At 35.3% G+C, this 24,790-nt stretch overlaps 1 protein-coding gene across 7 annotated transcripts in view; it reads left to right on the top strand.

The window, feature by feature from the left end:
- Nucleotides 1-24,098, top strand: part of LOC140157184 (rap1 GTPase-activating protein 1-like) — a 516,716-nt gene extending 492,618 nt beyond the window's left edge. For 5 of the 7 annotated variants that reach the window (XM_072180297.1, XM_072180300.1, XM_072180299.1 and 2 more), the window contains exons 8-19: nt 2,630-2,708; nt 6,435-6,488; nt 7,991-8,175; nt 9,330-9,459; nt 11,778-11,933; nt 13,847-14,087; nt 15,567-15,769; nt 16,475-16,566; nt 19,733-19,852; nt 20,514-20,731; nt 21,553-21,638; nt 23,672-24,098. In XM_072180297.1, coding sequence (XP_072036398.1) covers nt 2,630-2,708; nt 6,435-6,488; nt 7,991-8,175; nt 9,330-9,459; nt 11,778-11,933; nt 13,847-14,087; nt 15,567-15,769; nt 16,475-16,566; nt 19,733-19,852; nt 20,514-20,731; nt 21,553-21,638; nt 23,672-23,833 — 1,726 coding nt within the window. In that variant the 3' untranslated portion in view covers nt 23,834-24,098. The remainder of the gene's footprint in view (nt 1-2,629; nt 2,709-6,434; nt 6,489-7,990; nt 8,176-9,329; nt 9,460-11,777; nt 11,934-13,846; nt 14,088-15,566; nt 15,770-16,474; nt 16,567-19,732; nt 19,853-20,513; nt 20,732-21,552; nt 21,639-23,671) is intronic. The other 2 variants (XR_011859645.1, XM_072180296.1) reach the window with 2 other exon arrangements.
- Nucleotides 24,099-24,790: the final 692 nt, after the last annotated feature.

The raw sequence follows: 24,790 nt of genomic DNA on the forward strand, positions 1-24,790 counted from the left end.
GGTTAACACAAACTGATGGCTAGTAAGGTCACAATTTGTGATACAAAATCCTTAACAATGCAATTTTAGCTTGAAATATTCATTTCCATTTCTATAAATCTTTAATTTATTCCATATTTGATACATAATTGAAAAGTGTAAGTTTCAAAAGTTTGATATAAAATGTCACAATTGTGGCTTTAAATTTTTCATTTCCTGTGGACGAGATTCATATGTCGGATAAGGTTTAAAATTTCAGATGCAATATCTGAATTTTTGTGATTTTTTCTCGAGTAATCCGATCTCTAGTGCGCTTAAAATTCAAGTCCAGTCTTTGCATTAAACTGATTGTATGTGGATCTGTAATATAGACAACATAAGAAGTCCAGCAACGTTGAGGTGTATAGTTTACCGATATCACTACCTACATAAGTCCTGTCTTTGCATCACTTCATTGCTTACTAATCCTGATATACTGCGCCAAGAAAGTATCCTTACACTTGGAAAAATAATCACAATTTCAAAACTGAACCATATTGGGGTAAATTTGTTTTTGTAATAGATGCACTATCTAACCCTGCACATTATGACACCACATTGAATCCAATGTGACCTCCAGAAGTAAAGTTACAAGCAATTGAATAGACGAATGTCCAGTTTTAAAAGTGACAAATTGGCCTATACAAGGCAAAAAGATTCCAACAAAGCGCAACAAAGAGACATTACAGTTTCTTCAATGAAACTTTATTTAAAGCAGTATTCATTTCAGTTTTTGCTTTTCTGTACTTTTCATAACTTGCATTTTATTTGTCAGCTTTTTTGTTTCAGTTTTCTTTTGTTCCTTTTGTTTTAAATTAAAGGCACACACAAATTAGCCATTTACCAAATGTCTAGTCTGTGAAGTTTTGAATAGGCCAGTGTGTCACTTTCAAAACTGGACCTTCATCTAATTAAATGCTTGTAACTTTGCTTCTTGAAGTCACATTGGATTCAATGGGGTGTCAAAATGTGCCGGATTAGAAAGTGCATCTATAAAATAAAATAAAAATTACCCCAATATGGTTCAGTTTTAAAATTGTGATTATTTTTCCAAGTGTAAGGATACTTTCTTGGAGCAGTATATTATACACCATTAAAAATGGCTACGCAGACAAGAAATACCAATTGATATACAGGGATTTAGGATTTTTTGACGGGAAGTCAATTTGTGCTGAAATTCTTTAAAGCCATATTGTAACATTTCTATAAAAAATAGATCAGTATTTCTTTTCCATAAAATGTTAGCTTTTGCTGTCAGATTATGTCCCCTTTTAATTTTGAGCCGAGAAAATTGGAATTTACTACCAGCGCCAATGCGTGTTACTCCGTCGGTCGTGCTACAGTATGATCCTTTGATGTGTGTGTATGACCATCCTGCACGCCGTGTACATACTGTGTTATGAACATCGCATACATGTTTTACCAATATTTCTATCGTAATAATAAACCATCTTGTTCAGACGGTTTATCTTGGATTTTGACGAAACTACAGCACCTAAAGTTTTGATTTTTTTGCATTTTAGTTTACTAATTACATTACAATCGTGTAAAACAAAGAATTAAAAAAATATATTGAGGGCGTCCTCCTCAGCAAATGTTACAATATGGCTTTAATGTGATAAGCATATTGCATAACAATTATAGATATAGTTCAGATATTATCCATCTCCTAAATTTGTTATGCAATATGCATATTGCAGTGGAAGGAATCTCGACACAAAAACTATTCCATTTAAAATCCACACTACCCCTGTGGAAGATTTAGCTAACGTCTTCCATAGAGGGAGTATGAGTTTTGATTAGAATAGACAAATTGGGTAACTTCCATTTGAAATACTTACTCCAGTTGTTGAAGATATAGGTAAAATCATTATACAGGGGGAGTATGGGTTTCAAAATGATTAACCCTGACCAATTACATTCAAAAAACATACTCCCCCTGTGGAAGATATTTCCAAAATCTTCCACAGTGGGAGTATGGATTTCAACTGGAATAGCCCAGGTGACTTCCGGTAGAGAAACTCTAAGTTTGCGTATTGAAAGTGTTAATTTACAACCTTGTTTGAACAAACTTTTCTTGAAAATAATCAAAAAGCTGAAAATACTGCTTAGTTTTCAATCAGTTAGTTCTAGTATAGATTTCATTTTGATACATTTGCCATATATGTTAACATACGGATGATATGGAGATGAAATTGATACTACATGTTTTTGGTATTTTTTTTAGAAGCTAGCTTTTAGTCAAGGTTATCTTGCTTACAGGGATGTAAGCCTTGCACTTTGTAAATTTGTTAAAAAGGAATATAGAATACAAGATTTTATATAAGACTGCAAAATAATATAAAATACAAGACTTTATTTATATAATAATTTTTTCATGAAAGATTGAGATATTTGATGTTTAACCAATACATGGCATGTTTGTAACATTTGTCTTGAACACTCAAGTCATGAAATGGAAAAGATCTTGAAATATTTGCAGCATTTTTGTCACCTTAATGTGATTTTTATGAAAACGTACAGAACTAACAACATTTTGTTGTTGTAAGTGCGCAAGTGTTTATGTGATATAACTGTAATTATAATGGGAATTGTGTTTTCATCTTTTCAGGTCCAGAACGGGTATGATCCATGATATTGTACCTATATCTTGCTTTGTCGATTCATTAGTGCCATCCAAAGTGGCTAAGGTAAGACACAAAAATTCTATAACTGTTGATATTTTTTGTTTAATGATTTGAAAGAGCAGCTGTCCTGCAAGCCACAACAAAATGATTGGTGCTCTAACTGAGACACAGTCCACATTAGTATTTTTTCATCACCATGGCATAATTTCCTGATTACGACAGGACTGTAATAAAATATGATGAGAGCGTTCACACGGTCAGCACCTCGTCATCATGTCATAATCACTGCTGGATTGTACACATGGTAATTACGGAGTCCATCGAGTAAACACGATACAACAACAAAATTTTCATCAGCAATTACGACAGGATCTTGCTACGAACTGCATTCCCTAATGATGGAAATTTTCATCATTTGCGAATGATGACATGATTGTAAAGTTTGTTCGGCTTATATAAGGCGGAAAAAATAAGACTCATAACACTGTATTGATACAGATTGCTTACGTTAGGTGTGCGTTGCGTAATGTGTGACTAGCACACGCTTATGTGAATTTACGCGAGCGTGAGTTGGGACTTTATTGATGCGCGTAGTAACAAAAGCCGAATAATTTACGACGACATTGAGCAGACACACAATATAATATATGATAATATGATTTTATACAATTATGACACGATCGTAATCGATGGGAAAAAACACACTTGTTTGTTGAAGAGAATGCCACTTTCAAATGAAGCATTGGATTCATCTGTAATGACCAGAGTCTGGTGCACACATAAAGCTTTTATTGGGCTCATCCATTTAAAATCCACACTCCCTCTGTGGAAGATTTTGGAAATATCTGTCACAGAGGGAGTATGAATTTCAAATGGAATGAACACATTAGGCAACTCCATTCGAATTTCATACACCCTCTGAGAAAGATTCAACCTGAATCTTCCACTGAGGGAGGGGGAGTTACAAATGGTGGAGCTACTAATGTGTTCATTCCATTTGAAATTCATACTCCCCCTGTGGCAGATATTTCCAAAATCTTCTACAGGGGATAGTGGATTTTAAGTGGAATAGCCCATTTATTATACTTGGATGAAACAGTCTTTTCAACAACAGTTGGAAATTGATGGGTGCTAATCATTTGTTATCACATTTTCTTCTTATATCGCATTCAACAAAATTTATTATCTGCACTGGAGATAATTCTTTAGGGCATGAGGGTTTCATGGCTCTTTCTGACCATTGGTTATCCAGGGAAAATGTTCAGTTTCTCTCCTCTGTTGTGAGTTTGTACTCTGGGCCAAAACCATTATGGCTTAATATTATAGCTCCATAAGTCTGCTATAAAGTATGTCACTTTGCTATGCGTGAGAGCACAAGCATGCTATTAATTTAGAACAGGAGAGTGAATGTCAAGCCACACATGATATGTGCAAATTCGTTCTTAATTATCTGATGAAAATGTCAGCAAGTGGTGCTCCGTTACTATACTCTCATTAGCTCATAATAATAGGTGGGAGTGATATAGAATGCCGTACACACACCCCGACGCAGCACCCATGCGAACTGCGCTTTGCATATTGTGCTTTTGATAATGCACAGTCTTTGGGTTTTATTGACTCGCACAATAAAAAAAACCTGAATAATTCTCACTTATGACAAGCTGATCATAGTGTAGATTTGAATATAATTTTAGATGTACAATTTACGGCAATTGAATTTGAGGAGTGCTGCCATTTTATGAGAAGTCTAATTAATGGAATTAAATTGTTTAATGTGAATTACAGAATCAAGTGACAGCATCTTAACCTTTTGATGTTGTTACTATGGAAATAAATAAAGTTCAAAGTTCACATGCATATCTTATACAACTAAATGCTGAATATTTTCAAATTTCCAACAAAAATGATTATCACAAATTAAGATACCTTTCTATCTGGTTTACATCATAGAGTAACAAAATACAGCATCTCGAAAGTGGGCTCCTATGCAAACCCAATCCTTTTGTATAAAAAAAAAAAGTCTCAAAGTTGCCTTGAGGTGTTTGTTTTGTGGTGCTCATTTTTTCGGAGAAATTAGCCATGCAATTTAATATTTTTATCATCTATTTTTTTTACCAAAAATACCCAAAAATATTGCTAAAATATGTTTTAAATGCATCTGTTGGTAGAATTGTATGAATAACACTTGAAATTTGTGAAAATATTTTATAATGTAAATAAGAATGCAAGTTTTGAATGTGCCAATCATTTCAAGATGCTCGAGCATTGGATTTTTAAAATCACATAAAGCTTTGAGACATTTTTTTGACGTTATGTCATCAGCTCATGTTTCAAATCCGTCAGTGAAGTTATCTCGATATTATCACCTCTCTGTGGCACATACATTATCGACACACATTATACTTCAAAGTCACTATTGTACTGGTTTGTATGCACCCAGAGATACACACAAAGATTACATGTCATCTGAGTCCATGACAGACTGGTTACAATACAGGAGTGAGAGCTACCTTGGAGGCATGCTCAAAGTTTACTCAATGGAAGTAGCTTTCATTATAGATTGGGATCGCTTCTGTATCGGTTTGAAAGCATACGGCTTCCAAGAAAATGTCAGATATAAAGGCTTTTTGTTTTGTGATATATCTTACATGGATACATTAGTGTTGCCAAAACTTTCAGCAATAAAAAAACGGCACATTGGCTTGCCAGGCCGTGGTAAAGGAGTCTCAAGTAACCCAATTTTTTAGCTTCCAAAAAATGTGCCCAATACTGGAAATTTGGGCGGATTTACCCAAATTAAGAATGCAAATCATCCAATTGGGCGGAAAAGCACTTGACTTAAAAACTTCCGGTAGTTAATGGGAAGTTACGGACTGATCAATTAATAGTCACAAAACCCTTTGTCATTGAAATTCGAAGCTTCAGAGACTCAAAACCTTTATAAATTGGCTAAGTTGAAAGGAAAATACATCAAACTACTGCCGTGACCTGACTTTTACAAAGTAGCCCAATTTTAGGCAAGTAGTGGCACAGTTTTTTTGAGTAGCGGCAAGTGATTGCCAAGTAGCCCAATTGTGCGCCTAAGGCGCGGTTTTAGCATCACTGGAATCCATTGAGGGATGAAGTTGCATGACATCATGTTTGATGTGCTGGCTCAATATGCTTTGATTGTGAGCTGTCTAAATTAAGGCTCTGCATGCTAACCATAGGCTTCAACATAAAATGTCCAAGTTTTGAGATATTTTCTCAAAATATCAAGAGCTATCTCAAGAACCACTGAACCAATACTAGGCTTGTTTGTACTCATTTTAATGCATTTTTCATGCTGATTCCAAATATGGTCTTAACAATGTACAATTCTGAAATTTTCAAAAAAATTTGAAACTTGTTGTGTGCAGTCGACACCTGCTTGGAGAGAGTTAAGAGTGTTGTCAGGTTGATATCACACAATGCACTTTAAAGTAGAAAATGTGTTTGATTTGGTGAAAGAAAGGATGGATGGTAGAACTTTTATGAACTGTGTTGTGCTGTACAAATAATGTTCACGCTTGTATAATTTTTAAGTCTTTTGGGGAAAAATGTATAATATTATTTGATATCAGAAGGACATTCCTCGCATTTAGAATGCAATTTAGTGTCTCATTTGCTCTCATGTCCCACAAAATATATTGTGCAAGCATTACTATGTGATCCCTTAAGCAATTTCTAGTTGTTATTAAAACTGTCTAGTTGTTGTTAACACTCTTTATTCTTCTAAAATATTATTTGTGTACTTGACTTCTTTTACAGTTTGTGTGTGATACAGTAACTACAGAGAGATTTCAACCCGTCCTGATCCCTAAGGTATGTGAAGATGCTAATAAACAAGTAAACAAACATTATATAGACTGCTAAATTCTAACAAAATCAGAAAATCTCATAATTGAGAAGAGATGCAGACAACTCATTTGTATTAAATATGGAATCACCAATGAGTAATGAGGCAACAGGATTATATAGATGATTATCGCTGTCATCGTTATTACTTTACAGAGAAACATTGAGATCAACAGAAGTGTTGCATTGTACAGCATATTTAGCAAGCACAACTTTAAGGTCTTCAGCTTCTTTACAGAGTTGTACATTTTCATTCTGCATGGCTTCTTGAGACTTCTTCAGCTGTGAATGTTCAGATTTCAGTTCTCCCATTGCTTGTTGCAGGCCGGCAACCGTTTTTTGAAGATTTTTTTTGCGACAGAGTGTAGATCTCTGCAATCCATTTGTGTATAGATTGTTTAGTCAGTCCAGCATGTGCAACATGAAATTGATTTGAACAAATAGAACATGGGCAAACAGGTTCATCTGGATAAATAACTTTGCACTTTGAATGGGTTGAGATTGCATATATCATCAGAATTTTCAACAGTGGTAGACTGATTTAAATCAACATCGTCTGTGTCAGTAAATAATGAGCTGGCAACTGCAAACCCTGAATTTAACAGTTTTGAAGGTGTTCTATACTTTTTTGAAGACTAGATAGACGATTATTTGCCTTAACTTTTTCATTTGTTCTTGCTTATCATGCTTGTTTGAGCACTGTTGACAGAGCCACAAATCACCTTGTCTGATATCGACTCCTGGTTTCCTGCCTTTACAGTCCTTGCATAATGACTTGCTATCTAGGCATGGTGGCATATAGGCCTTATCCAGGAGTTGATCACACGGTTCACACCTCAGATCACAAACTTTTTAGATATCAACTCTGCAAGACTGCATACATAGTATTAAGCATACAAAGTCAAACCAATTCAGTAGAATTCAATAGTTTTGGGAAACGATTCAAATGACCAATAGCCTAGGTCCATACACAACGTTAAAATGATCTGTTTTAACAACTATTTTTGTAGTAATTCAAGTTCACTCATAAGCACCAAGTACTTACGGACCATCAAAACATAAAATGGTTCTTAAACCACAGCAGATTCCGCTTAAAAATAGAGGTCAAAATATGGAGCAAAATCTTTGCGCAACCACCATCTTCTACCATTGTTCTTATGCATTTCTGATAAACAAAACATATCTCTGTCAAATTGTTCCTGTTCCTAAAGATGTTAAACTCAAACCATATTTCACATATGCAGGGAAAAAATAGCAATACCTTTGGACTTTTTTTGTTTTATGTCAAGTATCAGGGTTTATAGATGTGGTAGTTAGCTTACTTAAGATAAAACTGATAGTTCATTTCAGCTGAAACTGAATTTATTTTTTATGCTTTTATGTGTTTATACTTACTTCAAGTTTGTAAACAAATCAGCTCTTACTTTTACCAACAATATAAAATATATTAATTTTTCTCTTTAATACAGGGCTCGGATATGATAGTCAACTTTGACGAACACACGATAGTTCCCAACTACAAATTTGGCATCATTTATCAGAGATATGGCCAGACAACGGAGGAGGAATTATTTAGTAACATGAATTCTAGCTCAGCTTTGGATGAGTTTCTGGACTTATTAGCTGAAAAGGTTGAACTGCAGGACTTCAAAGGGTGAGACATGAAAACACAATTAGTTTTAATTTCGTTGTTGGGCAGGAAAAACTTCCTCCTATGTGTTATCGGCCCCTGAACATGTGTAATGCAAAACCTCCTATTTTCCCTCTTGGCACTTTTGTGTTAAACATGTTCAGGGGCCAATAACACATAGGAGGTTTTTCCTGCCCAATGACGATTTGTTGAACGCCATATGCACTACCAAATTGCTATTTTGATTGGTTACAAAGTGGGCCATATCATATATTGCGCCAATCAGAAAAATGGTACGAATATTCAGTAGGGCTGACAGGGTATAAGCTTAAAATTGCCAAGAAATGTAAAAGCTCTATTTTGATTGGTTACTCAAATGATTATATCATGTAATTAACCAATCAGATGCAATGTAAGAAAATGAAAGTGTCACGCAAAGTGGACCATTTTGACGTCATATCAATGGCTCAGCAGAAAGTCCATAAACTGCTGTGTGTATCATTGCCTATAATATGAATTAGCTCACTCACTGCACAGTGCATGCTCTGTACGAGTGCATTCCCGAAGTATGAGTGACCTCACACAGCAGCCATTGTGGACATGTGACTTTGTGCCGCTGAGCCATAGGTATCAAGTCTACCAGGAACATGGTCAATATTGTCACACTTGCATTTTGATGAATGAACAAAAGAGTGTACACTTTAATTGGCAAAGAGTAAATTTATTCTTTTGTGGAGTAACTTACAGGTGTCAATTCAAAAGAATGATTGAAGTTCATCCCTGGCCTCATATTATTTTTTCATTTGAGAATGTCTTTCAATTGATTAATGCTTGTAATTTGGAAACAAAAAATTGTAAGGTAAATATAATGGGCAAAGGCACTGTGCTGAAGGGAGAAACTAAACAAAATATGCAGTATCATGTATAATCTGCTTACTTTTGGGTTTACTAAAAAAACTTAACCCTTTACAATGTGACAATTTTTCAAATGGTTCTGCAAGATATTAAAACCACAAAATCTTGTTTTATGACATATCAGTCAGTTATCCAGCCCTGTATATCAAATTCAAGATACACTATATCTTAAAATCACAAGATCATGTTTCATGTGTATACGTTATACAAACATAAATCATACAAATATTGATGTGTATAATGTTATTATCTTTGTAATACAGGTTCCGTGGAGGTCTTGATGTGCAGCATGGTCAGACAGGGGAACATTCCTTATACACCAAATATGACAATCATGAGATCATGTTTCATGTGTCTACATTACTTCCCTATACAGATGGAGATACACAGCAGGTTAGTGTAGTCACGTAAGGTCCAATTGAATATATGAATACAAAATCCACCCAAGTCCATACTTTGGCCAAATTGAGTTAAGCATGGGAAATTGTTGCTATACATAGGCCTGTCATATGTATGAAAGAACAACTCAAATTCATCCTCTGTGTTTATAGAGCATGTGAAAAATAGCATGTATGAAAGAACCACCCAAGTCCAGGATTTTAGTCTTGTAACACATTGATTGAAATCCAGTATGTATTAAAGTCCACTTGTAACAAATTCATTGCTGGAGAGTGAAAAAAAAAAAAAAAATGGGTTTAATCAAGGAAAGTGTGTGGTTTATATTACATGGCAGTATGCTTATCAACATTGTACATACCTGTGTGCTTTATTTTGTATTATCTTACTAGTGGTAATCTCACATTGTTGTCTTATTATATGATTAAAAAAACCACCCAAGTCCATCATTTAAAATAAACCCCACAAAGTCCCTGAAATGCTAATCGCCATACCTAATACAGTTTCACCCACTCATTTGCATGTAAAACTTACCATATGAACCAGGTAAATCTAACTGAAGGAATTAAAATGATACACTGGTTTTTTCTCAAATCACTTCCCATGGACTTGGGTGGGTTTTGAATTCATGTATTCAATTTGTTGAAGCTTGGCTAGTGGCCAAGCTTTCTAAGCCAGTAGGCTAGCCCTACCAATGTGGATCTATTTTATTGATCTTTCTAGGTGATGTATGATGTGAAATCATAAGCACTAGTATAGGACTAATTGGATGTAAGTCTGATGTCTTAGGAAACCTGACCACTAGCCATGCTTCGAGAAACCAGCCCCAAAGTTTTCTAAATGCCAAATTTTGTGTTTCCCAGCAAACACAAAACATTTGACAGAAAACGTTTAAATGGCAGGTGTATAAAGTGCATATAATGTTTTGATATTATTTGAAAAATATTTTTGTATGCTTGCTGCAAAACAATTTAAAATGAACATAAGGTTTTTTTAAGTGTTGACAGAATATTTTGCAAAAATTGCTGCAAAGCATATTTTACAATAAGATTTTGACAACAGTGTTTTATTGTATAAAATGTTTTCAGATCATTGTCCTGACCTTTATGTAACCTGGCATTTGCTAGAACTTCTTTCCTACACTTCTAGAAAAAAAGATTCTAGTGGTTCAGGACTCCTTCAATTTCTAGGAAATTGTAAGAATCCAAAATGGTTCTTTCTGGCATTTCATGTCTAAAATGGTTCTTTACAACCTTTGCAGAAACATTTTTTAGTTCTTTTTAGTACTATTTAAGGTTCTACATACAGTGCAGCTTTAGAACCTTTTTAGGTGCTACTTTGAATCCTTTTTCGAAGAGTGAAAGAGACTGTTTTTGACCTTTTGCCAGACAAAATGGCTGAGACCAATTGTCGAGAAATGCTTGCACTTGAAGTTGAAGTGGCATATTTTGCCAATTTATAATATAGGCCTATATGGCGGTGGTGAATCAGAGTGAACATTGGTGTTTAGATAAGTTTGGACTACATTTTATTGAAAATGTATATTTAAAATTTCCCAAATAGAACCTAGAGGTTGTTGTCAATTTTTTCCCCTTCCAATTTTATGATATTTTCCATTTCCGTAAAATGAATAAATCGTGGGTCTGCAAGTTAGTTCAGTGATCTCCAAGTGCAGACAACGTCTGACCACAGACCACATGAAGATGGCCTTGAAGCATCCTCATATCAATTTGCTATCAATATTTTGTAATTAAATACTGTTTACTTAGACTGTCTTGAGAGACTGAAAGGGATCATTCAACCAGCCTTAAAGATACAATCAGCAATAGGCCTATATGATTTTTATCTGTATACAGTAGTCATAACATTATGATATTATTGATGAGTCACATTTTAACTTTAATACAGCTTCACATTGTATCCAGAAAGGCTGTTTGTTTGACCAGTTGGTCCGGGTGGACACACACTTGGGTCCTGATGGGACCAGGCTCAAGCAAAACGCTCGAGCCAATCTTAAAAGCTTATATAAGCATGCTAACCTGTATGAAGAGAAAACTAGAAACAGAATGATGAAAAAGAGCAAGGAAAAGAAAAGGCCACTCCCAACAAATCAGTTGTACATTGGGAATTCTTATTCAGTGCCCCGATACCAAAGTTGCTATGCTTTTTTAACTCTCTGTATTTTTATGTGTTTGTGCAAGTTAAAAAATAAAACAGATGTTTGAAATTTCAAATCATCTCAAAGCTAACAAATCAACTTTATATTTGTCTTACGTAATATTATAAATACTTTCTGTTTCTTTTAATTTCAACAGCTTCAAAGAAAGAGGCACATAGGTAACGATATTGTAGCCATTGTCTTTCAAGAAGAGAACACACCGTTTGTTCCCAACATGATCGCTTCCAACTTTCTTCATTCTTACATCATAGTGCAACCTATAGAACCAAATACAGAAAATGCTAGATATAAGGTGAGTTGTCTGATAGGAACTTTTTGTGGTTCAAGATTGAGGAGCATATTTAAATAATAGTAGTCATGGCCTATTTTGTCTATAGCAGTCATATTCATAAAAGGGGACTGGTTTATTTTATAGATTAAATTGGGGTTTAATTTGACAAAACAGCCTCTTTCTTTTCTGACTAATTATTTGTTAAGGGCAATATTAAAGGAGCCATTTTGTGAACTTAAGGGTATACGATGTATTGTTGGTCGAAGCAGCAGAAAAAAAGTAGTTCACAGCATCTTGCAAATGGTAGTGAGCTTTAGCAAAAATTGCATCGCTCAATTCATAGCGAGCGTGTAGAGGAATTCAAATATCACAGATATACTTTTGTAGGCCCTGTGGTTCTTGAGTTATGTTGTAAAGAGGGCTGAAACAACAACACTTTTGTAAAACGTACATAACTCATTAACAACAATAAATTAAGTAAGTTTTCAAAGTATATGATTTGTAGAATGAACTTTTGCAAAACACCAAAGTGTTATTTTTGGCTGCTTCGACCAACAATACCTCGTATACCCTTAATTGATCAAATTGATTATTATTCATGAAAGCATTGATTTGAGCTGCTGATTAGTTTGTATTATATCACTCATACATTAATTCTAGACAGTTCATTGGTTGATTACCATTTGCCATTTTTACCATCACCCACTCCGTGTGATAGTCTTTACCATCATGTGCTTTGCCGTAGTGCGCCTGCGCCAAGCCGTTCGCTGAGCTCTTGGACTCGCCGATTTAGTTATGAGGTGGACCCCAAAATGTCAAGTATATCACCGCAAAACATGGTGTTATGTTGATGAATAAATGTATTTCCTACCTTAAATAGTATTTTAGTAATAGAATTTATGTATGAGTGATATAAAACAAATATTAACTGTCTTAAATTCAGTGTAATGGTCGAAATATAATCACTCGGTGAAAGATGTATTGTTCCATTCCACTCGCCGTTCCGGCTCGTGGAATGGTACAATCCATCTTTCACCTCGTGATTATATTTCGCCCATTACACTCATAGACAGTTAATATTTGTATACTATTCAGTGGCTGAAAAAGAATTTTGTATCATTATATAAAACAAATATTGCTTGCCTATGTTTGTGCAATGGTATAAATTTATCATTCTGTCAATTTTTTGCTATTCCATTGCATATTCAGGCATTTACTTGTATACTGTTTGTCAGAAGTTATAATTTGAGTTACAATATAAAGGAACAAAAGAATTAAGGAGTAATTATTGTAAATGTATCATTTGCAATGCTTTCTTTCATTTTAATGATCCTGGCTGCTTATCCTAGTAGATAAAATGTGACGTGTCATGTCAAAAGGAGACACTTTTGGGCAGGATCGTAAATGGAGAAATAGCCAAATAGCGGGGGTGATTTTTTTCACAATTTGGGTTTGTTGCGATTTTGTGATAATATTAATGTTAAAAATATTGTCTGATAGTTTTCATCTTGTATTTTTTGAGACATTTTCAAGGTAATTCCTACTCTCAACATTGTCAATAATATTTTTAAAGGCCGATATCTCAATTTCCAATTTTATAATATACTGTAACTTACGAACTAAATATCTTCGCTTAGAAATGTCCGATTTCATTGGAGAAAACGGCGTTATGGAGCGAAATATCTCTATATTTAAGATATGTAAAAACTTCAAAATTGATAACCTGCCCAAAAGTGTCTCCTTTTGACATGACACGTCACAAATTATCTAATAGCAACTTTACCCCAGTGCCCTTCAATTAGTTCAGGTGCCCACTCCTCCAATCAGATGACTCACCCTACACCACTGTATACAAATCATGTTTCAAACTTCCCACACCGGTCAACAAGTTCTTGGATGATAATCTTATAATCACTCATTCACTTCTTCCGTAGGTGTGTGTCACAGCTAGAGATGATGTACCTTTCTTTGGGCCAGCCTTGCCTCAACCATCTATCTTCAAAAAGGGACCAGAATTACGAGATTTCATTCTTGCCAAGCTTCTTAATGGGGAACATGCATGCTACAAAGCAGACAAATTCGCCAGCATACAGGAGAGAACAAGAACAGCGTTATTAGATTCTCTGTACACAGAACTCCACACCAAAAACGAAGAAATATATGGTGCTATTGCAGGTATGTAAATCCTATTGTTGGGCTATTCCAGTTGACATCCATACACCCCCCTATGGAAGACATAAATCTTAATCATCTACACAGGGGGTGTAGATTTCAAATTGAGTTACCCATTCAGGTAACACCATTTGAAATTCACACTCCCTAAGTTGGAGATTAAGGCCATGTCTTCTGCAGGGGGTGTATGTATTTCAAATGGAATTGCAATTTGTATCTCAAACATGCTCCTGGTCAGGACAAAGTTCTTTAACTTATATATATTTACACATTCATAGCATGACCTTTCATTGTTTTGGGTACAAAAACTCATACTGCATAACTTGGGGTCATAATTTGAGCTATCAGTGATGATTATAGGTTAATGAACTAAACCATTGGAATTGAGGTTATTTTGGCTCATAAAACAATTACTTATCTGCTAAGGTAAATGTCCCATGCATCAACAAATGAAGAGTACAAATGCAAAAACCAATATATCCATTTTTCTCAATTTAAATATACTTTTGAGCATAATTTTGAGAATTTAGCATGGAATTTTAAAGCAGAGTGTCAATTTAAAGCTAGCATTATAGGGCAGATGTCGAATTGTCGATGGCCTTAACTCAAAAAGTTTGAAAACGCTGTTTATCAGATTTTGTATCTGACCTCTTCAAATGTCAAGGAAATGGCTCTCCGCACTATTTCCATATCCTCAAGAGGTTCAACCTTTCAGCTAGTTGCTGTTTTATTGTTTATTTGAAATGTTACATGAATTGAGTATTATTTAGTTTCCATCAATATGGTAATTTGGGGTGGATCTCAACTGGCATTTAAAAGAGCAGTTCATCTTTTTGTTTTTGTTTAGAGGATTCATAGATGCCAGTTCCATTTCGGGTATTTCAAGGGAGATAATTGAATATTAAAGGTGTGTGACCTGATCAACAGCCTCATTCCCATAGGTATAAATCCCATGCAGGGGTATGTTGATAAAGGGGGGATGGTCCATATATACAATCAGACCCAAATGTTGATGCCAGTATGTGGGTTTCTGACCAAATTAACCTCATATTTGGCCATTTTAGTCTAATAAGTCCCAATTTTTTCACTCTTTGTGCAAATTTATTCCACTTTTACACCATATCTCACCATTTTAGCTTCAATATGGCAAAATTGTTCATGCGCATTTGTACCATAAACTTTTTCTGTCATTGGGGCATTGTTATATGCTATATTGTGTTTCACCTGGACTTTGGTAAAGATGTAGCTGCCTAGTTTGCTGCAGGATATATACAAATGCAAAGAAGGGTGTTTTGTCAGTATACGCTTGCGGTGCAACGGCATAAAGATACTGACATCACTACCAAACTTGAGGTGACATGAAGTGTCCCTATCCTCATTTCTAGTATTCAGAGGCTGCATGACCCAATCAATCCATTATTATTTAGTACCATTTTTCAATTTAATATCATTATTTTGTACCATTATCATTTCACTTTCCAGGTATGCATTCATCAGTCAGTCCGACAATATCCAGTAACCAGCTGAAACAAGATGGCAGTAATTCAAGTCTGTTGACGTCCTTCAAGAAAGCCTTCAGAGGTCGCAGCCAATCGGTGGAGACTTCTAGTCCATTACACAGGGTCAACGGTAACATACCTTATGCAGATGAAATACCTGAAGAGGGAGAAGATATGAGCCCTGTGGTGAGTTCAAGTTAATCACATTGGGCTATTCCAGTTGAAATCCATACAGCCTATGGAAGACATCACTCTAATCTTCCACACAGGGAGTGTAGATTTCAAATGGGGTTACCTGAATGTGTGACTCCATTTGGATTCTACACCCCCTGTGGGAGATTAAGATAATGTCTTCCACAGGGGGTATGGATGTCAACTAGAATAACCCATAAAATAGGCCACAATTTCAAATGCTTCTTAAAATTAAAATGCTTCTTATGATCATATTAAAGGGCACTAGACTCATTGCCATAATGGTTGTTTTATTCTTATTGCAACATCCACTGAAGGCAATGACAGCCCAGCTGTTGGCTCTCATTGTTAAATTCTTTAGCATTTAGCTATTTTTAGTTTCCTGTTGTCAGCCTAATACATAGTACATGTCTGCCTTGTGAGAATGCATAGCATAATTTGATAAGAACTTTTAGATGTTAGTTTTTTCATCACACTAAAGGAAAATTCTAGGGCAAGGATAGCAGGAGCTGCTCCTTTAAGTATCACTGCCTTAAATGTTGAATTTGTTGTGTGTGGGAGTAAACTGTCTGTTTGATAACAGACATCGAGAGAGTGTAGATAACAAACAATTGTACAAGATTTGCTGCTGAGAAGTTGTTTACATAGGCAAGGGAATGAAACTAATGTTTTTCTTTAACTTAATCTACTTCTCCGTAGGCCCAGCCTAAGAACAAGTCCAACAACAGAATATCAAGGAGTTCAACAGCCAGCTTTGGAAGTGCAGATAAGAAAGAACCTAAGAGAAAAAGGTATGTTCACATGGACTTGAAACCTAAAGATGATCTTAAACTTGGGAACACACTCTGGGCTGTTTCAGTTGAAATCCATACACCCCTATGGAAGACATTACCGTAATCTTTCATATAAGGAGTGTGGATTTCAAATGGGCTTACCTGAATGGGTGACTCCGTTTGAAATCTACACCCCCTGTGTGGGAGATTAAGATCATAACTTGCATAGGGGGAGTATGGATTTCAACTGGAATAGACCATTGCTGGGCTATTGGCATGTGTCATGTACCTTAATCACTCCCAAAACCTATTATTTCAGCTTGATTCAGTTCCAATGCCCCATATTTTATATAGTTAGAAGCTGAGTTTCAGGAGAAAATCAGTTCACAAGACCCCACTTCAGAAAACCAAAATGGCACATATACCTAAAATGACTGAACATTGAATATTCATACAGTTTGTCAGTCGCAACAAATAGTGGCGTAGAGTGATTTTTCCAAATTTTCCATTTTACATAGTGGCGTAAAGGTTTAAAGCTAGCTATATCCTATAAAAGTTATTCCTTTTAAAACTATTAAAGATACAGTTTAATAGTTTGAACCTTGAAATTAAATTTCAAATGGAATCAGGCCACTGAGAGATAACAGTGGAGGAGTATCGACTCCATTAATACTAACATATCCTCCAAACATGTTTTTCTCGGAAGCGTATTTTGTCCTTCACATACTATGTGTTGCGACTGATGAGTTATCAGATTTGTCAATTTATGGCAACAATTTGACACTTTGACAATACCCTTCTTTAGGCTTCTCTGCTGCTCCAGGAATCCATCAGTTCGCACCAATTTTGGCTGAATTCTAGCTCCCAATATCCTCAGATCAAGTAGAGCCAAACTTTAGTTCAAGAAATTTGAGAGAAAATCAGTTCCCTACTTCTGAGAACCTGAACAGTTCCTATTCTACTCCTGTTGCAAACTTGCTCTTTTTGATAGAATAGCTAATAATTTGCTGCCGTAGTGCATGTTAGTAACCATTGGTTACTGGTTCAAGCCTGGGCTCATACACCTGCTTCGAATTATGATATGCCATAGGCTTTATGTTGTGATCATTTCGATTAGTGTTTCATAACATAGAAAGTGTGAGCCAGTTGACCTAGCAACGGCCATACAACAGCGAATATAATGTATTATGTTCTACAATATATTATTCAAAAAGTGTAATAGAGGTTATCCACATTACTCATGTGTGACTTCTAACAAAAGGCGCTGATTCCCGTAGTATTCCTCATTCAAACCAATTCAATGCACGACCTCGGACTTTGGCAGGCTATTTTGAAACAGTCATGGTTGAACATGCAGGTATTTCTTTTGAAAGTCCTAAACAAGGTATAGCTGTTGCTGATAGGATATGCAGCTTATAGAACATGGATAACCTCTATTACCTTACTTTCTTAAAAGTTTTTTTGTAAAAAGAAAAGCGGTCTGCTATCTATTATTTAATAATGCACTATGGCTTAAGGGTGTGCCCTTGCTGTGTATTCCAGGTCTTACCATTGATCTAGCTCGTAGGAGTAAAATACACACATGTCAACTAGTGACATTTCCAATCTGTGTAACAGGTATGTGACATGATGAAGGAGAATCAGTCACATGTCGGTAATTTCCGATCAGAAGTTTTTAACATCATTTTCTGGCAGTTTACGAATGCTACATTTTGATGCAAACCCCATCAAAAATCGGACATCTGGTTACTGAGTTATGAGCAAATAATCAATGGCTGAAAACAATATAAAACAAAAGAATTTGAACAGTTTTTGCCACATCTCAAAAACAATATTTCGTTTGTTTGTTTTATTTCTTCTTTTGCCTGGATAACTCATTCAGTGGATGTTTTAAGGTGTCCTCATTCCTCTGTTCTTCCATGAGGCCCAGGGGAACATAGCGAGGACATTCTTTTTTGTGCTGTGTATTAGCGACATCTGACTCATTTCCCTTGATCATGTCATACTGTTAATGACATCAGGGGATTTAAATGACCACTAGCTTGTGTTTGATATAAATGCAAGTAAGCCTATTGCTCTATAGTATCTGACCATCACCCTCTGGGATTTAGCTTGCAAATCTCATCTTGGGGCATTTTTGAAGCAAGTAACATTTTAGAAACCGTAAAAAAAGGTCAAAATAGAGTAGTTGCCATTCAATTAAACAATGCTCCTACACAGGGAGTGTGAATTTGAAATGGGGTTGCCTATATGGGTGACTCCATTTGAAATTCACACCCCATGTGTGGGAGATTAAGGTGATGTCTTCCATAGGGGGTGTATGAATTTCAGATGGAATAGCCCAATGATTTGTAATGGACTGGAGCCTAGGGAGGATAGTAGTGGGAGAAATGTCAGTCAGTCTTGGTGACATTTAAGAAAATTTAAATGGCAGTGTTTAAAATCCTGAGTCGAAATCCGATTTTGCTTTGCAGTTATGTAATCTGATTCTGTGCTACAGTTGCTTTTGTGATTATTTGTTGTATACAAGCATTCTCCTGGAAAGAAATTATTGGAGATGTTTTAAGATTTTGAAATTTTTCAAGTAACATTTGTAGGAATAGAGTGCTCATCTTGACTGACTGACGTCTGCAAGGGTTGCAAATACATTATAATAGTGACAATGACTGACCCCCTCCGATGGCTTTTGCTATTACTATTGGCTAGGCTCTTTTAGTGGGAATATGGCTTGAATTATACGGAGCTCAAGTTCCCAGGATAATGCTAATGAATTAACCAGAACTCTATGAGAATGTCATGTTAGGTGCATATTGAGGTCTAGGAAGCTGGCGTACCTCCAGAATAAGTACTTTGTGCATATTATTGAGAACAAGCACTACACATGCAAGTATTATTAAATATTCTCTAAAGTATCATTTGATGTGGTCTTTGCCAGAGAATGTGAAAGGTACTCTATTTCTGGCCATGACATGACAATCCAATATTGTGGATTTCCCTAGCATGACATATATGGAGCTTTTGAATCTGTATTCTCTTTTATAAGTTCATTGGGTAATGGCTTCCCTCACATGTTCAAATTGAACATATTAGTTGTATTAGGGCTTACTTTATGGTGGTATAGTATGATTAGTTATCCGCTTAACATACTTTTATGGTTTCTTTATCTGTTCTTGTCTTTCCACAGAGATAGTATGTTAAGTCGGTCGTCGCATTCATCAGAAAGTATTAACGGTAGCCAAGGATCACACAAATCGTCGTCCAATTCATTAAACAGTTCACCTGATGTGGGCAGAGGGAGAACAAGGTCAGTATTGCATTTTAATTTTGCAAATCAAATTTGAAGATTAGAACATTGATTTTATATGATGAGGTCAATATATTATATTATAATATATAATATATTAATAGGAAGAAACATTTCTCATTGTAAAATGTGTTTTGTTGTTATTAGTCAGTACCGCTGTAAGTAAATTTTATTTTTGAATGAGAGCATTTGTATTTTTGTGAATACTGACATAGTCAATGTTAAATGATGACATGAATAGAGGAGTAAATTAAAAACACACAAATTCAGAAACAAATGGAAGCTATAGCTGAATGTAGGTTTATTATATAAAGGGGAAAATCATTTTTATCAGTGTATAAATAAAGGGGGAAATCAAATTGCTTTATTGTTAGGTCAAGAAATGGGAAAAAAAGTTTGTCTCTCAAATTTAAGTGCATAGCTATAGGCCTTTTTTAGTTTTCAGAAAATATTAAAAATTGCTGTGAACCATCAAAAAAATTCGACACAATAAAAAAGAATTTTTTTCATATCTTATAGCCTTTCTTAACAAGGAAAACACATAGCACATAGCTTTGTTGCCAAATGTCTGAGAGACAATCCTAAAAAGAGTTAAAAATTAATCAATTATGCACTGCAGTTTATTTATTGCTAATTCAGTAATTTGTTTCATTTCCTTCAGCAGGTACTACACATGTAGGGTGTCCCCTAGTAATTCACTAGATAGCTTCAACAGCGATGAAGAACAGCAACAGCAGCAGCAACAGCAGCAAGAACATGAAGACTCCGACACAGGCATGGGAAGCATGTCATCAGGGTGCATACCAAGCAACAAACCTAGTCCAATGAATCCATGTCTGTGTCAAGGCGGAAAATGTTCACTGGCAGCTGAAGTTGAAAGTAAGTGCGAGTAACGTTAGATTCTAAATGAATTTATTTCGATTTTGACTGCTTAAACGGAAGGGTATCCAAATAGCAATGCTAATCGTATTGGCTCGACATGGACAATCAACCAGGACAAATTTGGACAGTCAGAGTAAACTAATTACACCATTTTGGAAACGGGCTGTGACATGTATATAGATATGACTCTCTATATGTTTAAATGGGACCAGTGGCTTAACATTCCCTCAGAAGCATAGATTACTCTCATGGTTCATACATTTACCCAGATCTAAATGAACCATGGGCAGGGTGTCCCAGGACTGGGGATTCCAGGGTGAAATGACTCCTAATACAAAATAGACTGATTTTGCATGTTTTTGGATAAACCCCCGTGGAAAGGAGGTGCTCCCTAAAACAGGTCCAATCAGGCTAAAGTTGGTAATAATGAAACTGAGATATAGGCAAAAAGTGTTCCAGAGAACTGGAGATTCAACATCAGTAAACTTAGGTATTGAGCAAGTTAGTAATGGTAGTAACTCAATTTTCAACTTTGGCCTGAGTGGATCAGATTGGTCACAAATTTAGACTACAGATGTTGCCAAGTAAAGTCAAGAGTGTTTTTTTTTCCAAGACAATACCCAGCAAGTTGCCACTGCTTGCACACCCACACTAGTGTTGCACAAATTCACCAGATGTTTTGAGTAGTTGATTAGTCTGTACCAAATAAATAGTCATGACTCTGACAGCTATTTAGAGGTCAATATCTGAATAAAAGCTTACTAATATAGAAGTTTATGTTTGAATTAATTATGATTTTTTCTTTATCTTTATTGCAGCCCACCTATTAATGCAGTTAGAAACAATGAGAGCAGAAGTCCAGAAATTAAAATCAGAAAAGTTGGAATTAATCAGGCAAAATGTGGTAAGTATTTTAGGATTTACAAACCGATAACAACGGGCTGTTCCATTTAAAAAACACACCCCTACTGTGGACTTCCAACCAAATTCAACAGTTTAAATTAATCCAGATCCAACCATTTTCATCCATAAAAATTAGGGCTGTTGTCAGCAAAGCAATTTTCATGACTGTTGACAAGCATGGAGTAATTGTCGACAAGGACTAGTCATTAAAAATATTAGAGATAAGCTAAAGATCAGCAATATTTTACCATTAAATAAATTCTAGGTTGGCCTATAAAAAGTAATACAGAGATGCCAATCTTCCGATTTAAATCGGAATTCCGATTTTTTGTATTTTTCCAAAAAAATCAGATTTTCTAAAAAATAAAAAATTTTTTTTTTTTTTTTTTTTTTTTTTAATTTTCAAAAAATATTTTTGGCCAAAAAAGCAAGTTGTAGGCCCTAAATTACTTGTTATTCAAGGTTGGAAACCATAGAAATACTGCTATTTCAACAAAACAAATTGCCAATTTTAATTTACAAAGTTGGATAAAGTTGTACATTTTGATTACTTTTGCTTCTATTGAACAGTCAGGAACACATTGAATTAATATACATTGCTAGCTGTTCAGTAGAAGTAAAAGTAATTAAAATGTACAACTTTATCCAACTTTGTAAAATAAAATTGGCTTTTTTTTTTTTTTTGAAGTAGCAGTATTTCTATGGTTTCAACATTAAATAACAAGTAATTTAGGCATATAACTTGCTTTTTTGGCCAAAAATATTTTTTGAAAATTTAACAAAAAAACAGGGGGGGAGTCAAAAATTTGATAAATCATCGTTTTTATATTACACATTATATATATCCATTTCAGCCATGTAGGCCATGTTATTAGGCCAAAAAAATACTTTGGAAAATGTCTCTCATGTACAAAAGTATAGGAAACTGAACATTTAAAACCACTTTTTTGGGATGAAGGAAGTATTTTTTTCAAAAAAGTCTAAAACTGGTTTTTATGTTAAAAATGGCCTTTTGGGGTGCTAATTCTGCTAAAATTGCCTGGGCTTAGGTACCTAATTTGCATATTTTATGGTATATTTTTGAGAAAACAAGCCTTGAAGAATATTACATGTATAATAGATAGTCTTCAATACTGCTATCTAGGCTTGTTTTCTCAAAAGAACCTTATTTTTAATCCATTTGAATGTAATTTTACCCTCAGAAATGGTGTCTCCTGCAGTGTAAAATGTGTAGAAACCCTCTGGCTTTGGGGGGCTTCGCCCCCTCAACCCCCACCGGGGCTTTGCCCCTGGACCCCACCAGGGGCCCTTAGCGGGCCCCTGGACCCCGGCCGTGGGGGGCGAAACTGTCGCCGCTCCCTCGTTCGCAAATTTCAGATTTTTTTTCATAACCCATTGCCATCTCTGGTAATAATTGAGCAATGATATGGTGGATTAATAGTAAATAAACAATGCATAACATGGTCTCTGAAGTTAATATTTAGACTTTCTGATGTATTGCTTTGTCAACAACTTGCCATTGTCATCTGAACTTGAGATTTGACAACAGTCAACAGTACAAGTTCTACTCGACAACAGCCCTAATAAAAAGTGGAAAAGGTGTGGAAGATGTGGAATGCAAAGAAAATTGTCTAATTTTCCCATCTGTCACTTTGCAGGGTTTAATGGCATATTTATGTATGTTCCAAAAAATTCAAAATCTGAATTTTGATTAATTTTATGGAGTTGTGGCATAGCAAACCACAGATCATCACATGAATGGTCTGAGTAGCAAGTGCCAACAAATTTACACTGGTTCAGCCAGGCATATGTGTAAAGGAAGCAAAAAAATGTAATAATCAGTATGATTGTAAAAGCAATAAAATTGTCTGCATTGAAGACCAGTGAATGTTGGTCGCAGGCAACCGACCTCCACAAAGTAAGTCATGAGAACTTGGTTAAATCTTTAATCTTCTGGAAATAAAATTGTCATTTTTGTTTTTACTTTAAATTTTAAATAATTACAATCCTTTCCCCTATTGTCACATCTTGCAGAGTTGTCAACACGACATCAAGAAGTTAAAAGAGAAAGAATTGCAACACATGGCAGACCTTAACCAGGCCAACAAAGAAATTGGAAGGTTACAGGAAAGCAGAATTGGCACTAACGGTAACGCTACATATGTTGATGTTGAGAACCACTCATCGTCGGTGTGATACCACATATAAAACATTTGTATAAAGGACTGGACTATTGTATTATAAAGCGCTAATGCCTTGTACACATACCATGCAGCAGTGGCACCATTTAAGTGCAGACGGATCTCATCGTATCAAAAAAACAAATTCCGAAGTTACAAGAGCCAGGTGTGATGTCTTGAAGCTGAAGATGCATTCAATACCCAAATGCAGTTACAACTTTTACAGCTGTTAGGTACTTGGTCATTGCAAGGTAGAAGGAGCCTCTGCTATAACAATGGACCCCATTTTGTCAATGTTGGTATTAAATCCAGTAATTTTCCCAACTTTTTTACACTATATCAGCTGGAGCCCAAATAAAAAAAAAATCAGAAATTTGGTTAAATTTGCCCAACAATCTAGGCCTTGGGGAATAAAAATGGGTCAAATTTTCTTGGAAAATTAGAATAAATATATGAGTCCACTTTTGGATTCTCGGAATATCCTTACCAAACCTGCATTGTGTTTGAATGCATGCTTCTGATACATTTAACTCTTCATGATATCAGCCCTGTGTTTTCTCAACATGGAATTAAACGTCATGTTTGTGTGAGTCAATGTACATGAAATATTCTTATTCCGATGAAAAAAACTTGTGACTCTGAATTCTAAGAATGCCTTTGATAAAGCCACAGCACATATCCTCCAGGAAGAGTCTTTCAAATAGGAGAAGCTTTGGAACTGGAATATAATTGGGAGCTTGTGAATCACATTGTCTGATAAATCTTGTATTCTGTGTATCAACCATACACATATTATACATGCTGGTTTAAGTATGCACATCACTGCAAATAGACACTTTTTCGTCCTTGATTTGTAAACATGTGTAAAATCTAAACACCAATGTCCAACTTCAAAACATTTAGTGTTTTTAAACACTAAATGATATTAAAATATCTAAACACAAGGCATCAAATTCCTAAACATGTTTACAAA

The sequence above is a fragment of the Amphiura filiformis genome, chromosome 7 (assembly GCF_039555335.1).
Source record: "Amphiura filiformis chromosome 7, Afil_fr2py, whole genome shotgun sequence".
In the NCBI taxonomy this organism is placed as follows: domain Eukaryota; kingdom Metazoa; phylum Echinodermata; class Ophiuroidea; order Amphilepidida; family Amphiuridae; genus Amphiura; species Amphiura filiformis.